The 8,560-nt window shown below is 47.5% G+C and overlaps 1 protein-coding gene across 2 annotated transcripts in view; it reads left to right on the top strand.

The window, feature by feature from the left end:
* The first annotated feature begins 354 nt into the window (after window positions 1-354).
* lrrc73 (leucine rich repeat containing 73) overlaps window positions 355-8,560 on the top strand; it is a 10,619-nt gene continuing 2,413 nt past the window's right edge. Inside the window, exons 1-6 of one of the 2 annotated variants that reach the window (XM_050071678.1) lie at window positions 355-649; window positions 1,390-1,699; window positions 1,795-1,955; window positions 2,832-2,954; window positions 3,102-3,202; window positions 3,442-3,709. In XM_050071678.1, coding sequence (XP_049927635.1) covers window positions 1,428-1,699; window positions 1,795-1,955; window positions 2,832-2,954; window positions 3,102-3,202; window positions 3,442-3,709 — 925 coding nt within the window. In that variant the 5' untranslated portion in view covers window positions 355-649; window positions 1,390-1,427. The remainder of the gene's footprint in view (window positions 650-1,389; window positions 1,700-1,794; window positions 1,956-2,831; window positions 2,955-3,101; window positions 3,203-3,441; window positions 3,710-8,560) is intronic. The other variant, XM_050071680.1, reaches the window with a different exon arrangement.

The raw sequence follows: 8,560 nt of genomic DNA, 5'->3' as shown, positions 1-8,560 counted from the left end.
TATCTCAGTTATTACTTATTTACTTATTTATCTATTTAAGCTTTCAGCCACATTTTGCTTCTTAGTTACCTTCAACTTTAAAATACTACAATAATAATAGTTTTGTTGTTGTTGTTGTTGTTGTTGTTGTAATATAATATCTAAGTGATGTGAATTTGTGTTTCATCATTTTGTTATTGAATTTCATGTGTTTGTATTTTTTCCTCTGATGCTGATAAATGTTAGATAATTAATATAGACTCATTATTATGAGTAATAACTATCTGTATTGATCAGCTTCATGTTGTGTCTCCCAGAAACCTGTCAGAGTGAGCCCTCCCTCCTCTTCCTCCTCCTCCTCCTCTCTCTGTGTCTCATAGTAACGGTCACCTGCAGAAACACACCGGGACTCACAGAGCTCACACCGACCGACACACGGACCCCCTGCCCGCCTCCAGGACACCGACCCCGCGCTGCGCCGCCCCGCCGCCCGCCTCTCATCAAACCCGATCAATCGATACCGGGATCGATCGCCTCTGATGTCCGTCACTGTGGATCAGAACCGGCGCGTGGCCTGCGGCGGGATCAGAGGCACCGGAGCAGCCAACGATGACATCAGCGCGTGAGAGACCCGATCCTCCCCGCGTGAGCTGATCGATCATTTTATCAGGTCAATTGATCTCCTTATTGCAGAACCAATCAGAGCTCCTCATTGATCGGCTGATCGGTTCCAGCTCCTGCTCATCCATACTTTGATTACTGATCAGCTCCGGTGTGTGTGTGTGGATTTATTGAAGGTATCAATCAGTGATCAGTGATCAGACCATCTCAGCACCTATTGATTACTGATCAAAGAGCTTATTGATGCTCATCAATAACAGAAACGGTCTCTCAGGCTGTGAAGATAAAATTATTGTTTATCACATTATGCAAATGAGCAAAGATTCAAGAGATTGTTTTTGGTCGAGCACATTTCAAGTTAGTCTGACTTCCGGTGTGAGGGGCGTGGCCATTTGAATATCCCACTGTTAGGCATTGATGACAGCGCCACCATGAGGCCGCTTTGGCTCATATTTGTTGGGAAACAGTTGCAACTCCTGTTGTTTGTTTGCAGCTCGCTGCAGTTTGAGTCACTCTGGACGACACCCAATAAATAATAATCAATAATCAATAATAAAAATATAACTGTGTGTTCACACCGATCGGATCAATAAAGTTAATCAGCAGCTGTTGTCAGAATATTGATACAAGAAAAACATCGTTTCTATAAAACGTACAAACACATCGTGGTTTACTCTCATTGAACGGAGTCAATGGGGCGGAGCCTAGACAGGAAGTGATGTCACCTGTCAGTTCAGTACCTGCTTTTCACCAGTAGAGGTCAGACGTCTGGGTCTCTCGTCTCTCCAGGTGTTCCAGTGCTCCCAGTGCTCCCAGTCTGGTCCAGGATGCTGCCGGCCTCCATCCAGATCACGGGGGAGCTGCTGTCGGCGGCGGAGGTTCAGGACATCTGCGAGAGCCTGAAGGAGGACAGCGTGCGGCTGCTGTCTGTCCGCGGCTGCCAGCTCTCTGACCGCGACTTTGGCCGTGTCTGCCGCAGTGTCGCAGAGTCGCACTCACTTGCTCAGCTCAACCTGAACCTGGGCGTGGTCTCCAGCATCAGCCGGACGCGACACCTGGCGGACGCCCTGAAAACCAACCGCTCGCTGCAGACGTTGTTGTGAGTACCGACAGGATGTTTGATTCACTGCTTCCACACAAGTGCTGACGGTTCAGTCAGGTGACCTCGCTGACTCTGTCCCCACCCCCTTTCAGTCTCCATGGCAGCCCGCTGCTGGACGCCGGCCTGGTGACCTTGAACTCGGCCCTGTCGACCCACCCGGCGCTGGTCTGTCTGGATCTGGGAGACTGCATGCTGGGAGACGAGGCGCTCGGTCTGATCTGTGGGATGCTGCCGCCCGACGGAGCAAAGTCAGGTAACCAACACCTGAGACCCTCAAACATGTTCATACCTGGTCACAGAACCCACCTGGAACACCTTAGCAACCACGTAGCAACCACCCGGTGACGCCACAGTGACCTCCTGAACACCCCGTAGTAATTCTCCTGGTGGTGACCCGCGGGTCGTTCTCGTCACATGCACTAACATGCACGCACAGCCGGACCGTCTGACCACCACAAACCACAGAGGCTCAGATGACATCACACACAGAGGAAGTGACATCATCACATATCAGACAGTGTTACCGTCCTGAATGTCTCACAGAGACATTTCGACTTCAGCTGTGACTCCGTCTCTGTTTTAATGAACAGCTCATAAAAAGTCTCCTCAGCTTGTTTCATCAGAGAAACATTGAGGTCGTTCAGACGAGTCCGAGTCAGACGAGTCCGAGTCAGACTGTCAGGGAGCAGCAGGTCTGATGAAACGTCTGCAGTCTGAAGGAAGTGGACACATATTCAATACAGCTCGGAGGACATTTTGTCTCCTGGGACTCCTCTCCTGTTATTTCAGGCTCAGATAACCTGAATTCAGCAGCGTGGACATTTACACGCCGTCACCGCACGCCGGAGGGTTTAACTCTTCACTGTCACGTCGACATCACCAGGAGGAACATTTACAGACAGACAAACACTGTCAGGTCATAAAGTGTTCAGTTTATTTTACAGTTCTCAAAACAGAAATAGAAACAACAAACTTCATCAGATTCAATCAGACTTCATGAAGAATTATGATGTCATCATTTACAACATTTAAATATAACCTTCAGACAGGTGTTGTGTAAAGGAACCTTCAGTGTGTAGTAACAGCGCTGACGTTGTGTGTGTGTGTGTGTGTGTGTGTGTGTGTGCAGGTCTCAGGGAGCTGACTCTGAGCGCTAACCCAGGAATCAGCTCCAAAGGCTGGGCTCGCCTCGCCATCGCCGTGGCTCACAGCTCACAGCTCAGAGTGCTCAACCTGGACTACAACCCACTGGGTACGTTACACACAGACAGACAGACACGCACGCACGCACACACACACACACACACACACACACACACACACACACACAGACGGACAGATAAAGGCTGCTGTCTGCTGGTTGTTGATGACGTCCTGGTTCTTCTGGTTCTGTTCTCAGGTGATCAGATTGCGGGGATGTTGGCGGTTGCTGTGGCGTCCAGCAGAACTCTGGAGGTTCTGGACCTGGAAGGAACTGGACTGTCTAACCAATCAGCACAGGTCGACCAATCACTTCTCAGTCCTCCTCTCTTCTTCTTCTGTTCCTGTCTTCTCCTCATCATCCTCATCCTTCAGTCATTCAGCTGTTTGTCCAGCAGGGGAAGACGTTGATCTGGACTCTGTCCAACACCAAACCTGGTCCAAGTTCACACTCTTGAAACCAGGGTCCTGTAAGTGTGATGTCACCATGTTTGCAGGGATCTGATTGGTCTTTACATGTGTCTGATGTTCTGATCCAGGTGTTCCTGGACATGGTGGAGAACTACCCGACCAGTCTGCGGGTCCTGGTCCTGGCGGAGAACGACATCAGTCCGGAGCTGCAGCAGCAGATCTGCGACCTGCTGTCTGAAGGAGAGGACGAAGATGACAGAGAGGCCCCGCCCCTACAGCCAGGCCCCGCCTCCAGCAGCGCCCTGCTGCCAATCAGAGACAAGTACCAGCCAATCAGAGACAAGTACCAGCCAATCAGAGACAAGTACCAGCCCCCCGCCTGGCTCCCCCACAGCAGTAAGGGCTGAACACTCCCCCCTCTGTCCTCACCCCCAGCTGTCCCACTCTACCCTCCAAACTGGTCCCACAGAACAGACCACTTAAAACCGGTTCAGAACCAGGACACAACCAGGACACTGGGTTTACTTTATTGTACTATTTCTACTGGTGCTGCTTATTATACTGGTTCTACTAGTACAGGAGCTAGTTCTGGTTCTACTGGTCCAGTTCATCATACTGATATTAGTATTCTAGTTTTAGCTGAACTGGTTCCGTCTCAAGGAGCCCAGTATACCTGAAAGTGTCCAAGATGACTCAGTAGTTACCTGGTTCTGGCCCAGTGACCCATTCTTAGTCTGGGTCTGTCCCAGCTGATCCAGTATTAGTCTGGGTCTGTCCCAGCTGATCCAGTATCAGTTTGGATCTGTCCCAGTTGACCCATTATCAGCCTGGTTCTGTCCCAGTTGACCCAGTATCAGTCTTGTTCTGTACAAGCTGACCCAGTATGATCTGGTTCTGGTGTGGGTGTCTTCAGTGACAGTATGAGGTCTGTGTTCTGTATTGTAGAGGTCTCAGTGTGGTTCTGGTTAAACTGGTTTAATCCCAGTTCATGTTCTGTATTTCCAGTTAAAGACCTTTCTCTGAAGATCTGTTCTTCTTCTGTGGTTCCTCTGTGACTCCACTCAGCTGTGTCCTCTGGTCCTGGTCCTGGTCCTGGTCCAGGTCCAGGTCCTGATTCAGGTCCAGCCCCTGGTGCAGTTCTGGTTCTGGTTTTGGTCAAGCTCCTGGTCTAGTTCTGGTCCTGGTTTGGTCCTGGTCCAGCTCCTGGTTCTGATCCTGGTCCTAACCCAGATCTAGTTCTGGTCCTGGTCTCGTTCAGGTCCTGGTCCTGGTCCAGTTCCCGTTCTGATTCTGGTCCTGGCCCTGATCCAGCTCCTGATCCTTGAACTGGTCCAGCTCCTGGTCTGGTACTGGGCTTGGCCATCATTCTGGCTCTGTTCCTGGTCCAGCTGCTGGCCATGGTCCTATGTGCTGGTACTAGTCCTGGTCTAGTTCCGGTAATGGTCCTGGCAGTGGTTCTGGTCCTGGTCTAGTCCAGCTCCTGATCTAATTCTGGTCCAGCTCCTGGTCCTTGCCCTGGGCCAAATCCAGCTTCTGGCCTTTGTTCTGGTCTTGATCCTGGTCCTGGTCCTGGTCCTGGCTCTGGCCCTTGTCCTGGTCCAACCCCTGCTCTAGTTCGGGCTCTGGTCTTGGTTCTGATCTAGTTCTGGTCCTGGTCCTTGTTCTGGCCCTGATTCTGTTTTGGTCCTGGTCCAGCTCCAGGTCTTATTCTGGCCATGATCCTGGTCCTGGTCCAGAGCTTGTTACAGACCTGATTTCTGGTTAAAAGCTCACAGCAGCATTATTGTTATGACTCATCACTGACTTAAAGAACGTAGAACCGACCACACAGAGTGGACCGAGTGGACCGGGCCGGCTGGTCCTTCAGTGAATCCACTGACTGTAACAAACTGAACTCTTCACAGAGTATTTTTATGTTATAAGTCTTTGACTCTGAGTGGACATAGAGGAAACACTGAGGTCCCGTCCACACGGAGACACGCATTTATGAAAACAGATATTTTCCTCAACGTTTTGGCATCTTGTCCACGAACACTTTCGGGTCACTGAAACAGATTTTTGAAATCTCCTCCGAAGGAGCAGCCTTTATCGCCACCCACTGGTCCGTTGAGCGCCTGGAATATTCCTGTGTTTTAGTGTGGACGGACATATTTTGGAAAACAAAGGTCGTATGGACGGAGTTGTTCTGAACGGAGAGGAAAATATTAAAAATATACGTGTATATACATGTGAACGGGACATTAAACGTGTGGTTTTACATGTTTAGCCGAAGTTCTAGAAATATTTGTGTATATATATTCAGACATTTTCTAAATCAGTTTTTAGACTGATTTTCTTTAAAGGACCAGTTCACCATTTAGATAAATCCTGATCGTTAATGCACTCTGTACAGTGAACTTGAAGCTACAGCTGGTTAGCTTAGCTTAGCATAAAGACTGGAAACAGTTAGCCTGGCTGCGCCCAAAGTTTGATCTCTCAGAGTCACGTCGTGGGTTCATAGAAAGTTAAAGGTGACTGTTTTTTAATTAACGCTGATGAATTGAGACAAAGGAAATCAATCTGAAAACTGATCAATAATTTGGATATTGATCAGCAGTGTGTGACGTTACAGAGTTTAAAGTTAAGCAGCTGCAAGGACCTTTCGTATGGTGTTGACGTTGGTGCCCCCTGTGGACAGAAGTGGTACTCCACTTCAAGATGGAAAGACACAGTATCATCCCCCTGCAGAGCTGGAGAGCCGCCGTAGACGTGCACATGTGCGAGCTTGAGAGGGTGGGGTATCTGTCAATCATTTTTAATGTGGCCAATCAGAGGCTCACAATCCTGCCAGTCAAAAACTTATCAGTTTTTAATTCAGCGAATCACTTCACAGTAGTGGGAGGAGTTAACATTTCAAAGAGCTAGCTATGCTAGCGCTAGCTAGTGTCTGCGAATCAACTCCCCGATCGTAATGGAATATAGTTAATTCAACCACTGCTCTTTTTAGAAGGACCACTGTGAGAAAATGTGTTCTTTGTTTAAACTATCGGACGATACACTAACTATAAATTATACTTAGCTAGCTGGGGCTAACGTGCCCTTTATCTGAAAAGTTGTCTATTTCGACTTCAAAATGTTGATTAAAAACTTTGCTGTTCCAAGTCATAGTATCAAAAGATAGCAATGTTTTTTTATCAACATGTTAAAGTGTAAACTTTTCAGCGAGCTAACGCTGCAGCCAGAAACAAACATATGATCCATCGTCTGTTTGATCATCTAAACACAGAACACGTTTGCTTGGAGCGGGCCTCTTAAAATGAACTGTGGCGAAAGTTACTATATTCTGTAATGATCCATGCTTGCAAGCTAGGTAGTAGAAAGGTTTTCTATTTCTGCTTTACACAAGTAACTGTGATTGCACGGCTAACTTTATTTTTAAAACAACAATCTAAAATATGTATTTAACAATCTCCGTCCGTACAACATGAAACTGAGAGTCGTCTCTCCGGCTCTGCAGGTGGATGTTTCTCCAAAGATGTGACTTATTTTAATCTTTTAAAGGCAGCAGTTTGCAGGTTGCACAGTGACGAGGTTGTGTTTTTGTGGCTGTGACAGATTAATATCTGTAACATGACGTACACAGATTCATATTCTGATGTTTGTATTAATACATTTTGTATCTGATAAACAGATATTACAGACCTGTGTCGGAGGCAGAGGCTGACTCAGGACCAGTTTTAAATCTGTTCTGTCCCGTGCATTCGATCCTGATCCAGAATCAGCCACAACCACAAAATATAACGTCACAATAAACAGAACTATAAAATAGGGAAAGATTATGCATTTGAAATTAGCGTCAGAGCCAGAGTTTGGAGTCAGTTCTGTTAGAGTCACGTCACACTGTAACCCATCCTATCTTTATTGTTTCACCTTTGACTGAAAAATCCTCCCACCAGATTACAAACACACGTTACATAATGTTCACTAAATGTGTGTTTGTTTTCTGTGTAATTGATATCTGTCCGTCAGCTGCATTTCAAGCCTCTGTTGGGTCCATGATAGCTAACCTACCAGCTGTTAGCATCGACCCTTTTACTGTTGGTAAACAGTGTGACGTGTTTTGGTGGGTGGGGCTTAGCTGGAGGCAAAACAATTCTCCACAGACATTAGCTAGCGCTAGCTAACAAGTTCTGTTGTCTTGTTTTAAAAAAAAAATGGAGGAAGATGATGTGAGTGGTGCGTTCAGAAACACTCACTCTGAGTGTGGGAGCGTACTCTGACACAAACTGGACCTTTAATTCGGAGAATGTACCGTTGGGTTATCCAGAGCACCGCACTCTCAGCACTCTGTGTGGCATACACATACAGTGTGTCTCTAATCTCATCCTTCTGTTAGTACACTTTAGTGTAGTACACTATGTACACTACGTACTTCTTGTGTGGTGCACTAATTTTAGCAGCATAGTGTTGTCTCAAATCACACACTGCTGTTTTGCACTTACAGGAAGTGACGACGGTGGAGGATTATCGGGGTCTGCCCATTGGTCCGACAGCCCATTGTCCCGAAATCATCATGATGCCCTGTGGTTAAGGTCTGGTTAGGTTTAGGCACAAAAACCACTTGGTTAGGGTCAGGAAAAGATCATGGTGTGGGTTAAAATGAAAAAGAAAGTGGCAAACACATAAGCCGTGAGCCTGCTTCGCCTCAAGCCTTTCCCAGCTGACCCAGAGCCGGTCGCGGCGCAACATCAAGGCAGAAATACGCCCGCCGGGAGCCGTTCAGCACCGCGGAAAGCTCCTCACACAACCCGGACCCCAGAGTTAATAACAGGAGGTTATGGTGTTTCATTCTCTCCTCTCTATGACACTTGTATCTCGACCAGTAGCCTACTTTTGTTGCGTTGCTGATGTAGAACTAACAGTTGTCCTCAGCCGCCATGTCAACAGTTTGCTACGTCACAGAGTTGGCAACCGTTGAGGGTAAGAACTGTCTGCCAGTAGCACACTGCATTTTCCATTACTATAAACGCACACTGTAGTGCACTTGTGTTTAGTAGAGAAGTATGCGATTTGAGACACACTGTATGTTAGCATTTGCATAGTCTCGCCACCAGACAATCAGAGATCTCTGCCTTCTGATAGTCTGGGGACACTCCTTTCTAAAGTGTGTTTAACACACCGGCGAAAACGGCCGGCAACAAAGCAACGCCTTTTGCATTTTTGAAAAGGACACGCCTTCTCGGAAATGTGCGCTCCCCCTTTTCTCGT

Source organism: Epinephelus moara, chromosome 19 (assembly GCF_006386435.1).
Source record: "Epinephelus moara isolate mb chromosome 19, YSFRI_EMoa_1.0, whole genome shotgun sequence".
Classification (NCBI taxonomy): Eukaryota; Metazoa; Chordata; class Actinopteri; order Perciformes; family Serranidae; genus Epinephelus; species Epinephelus moara.
Note: the sequence above shows the minus strand (reverse complement) of the source record. Positions and strands in the feature narration are given on the sequence as shown.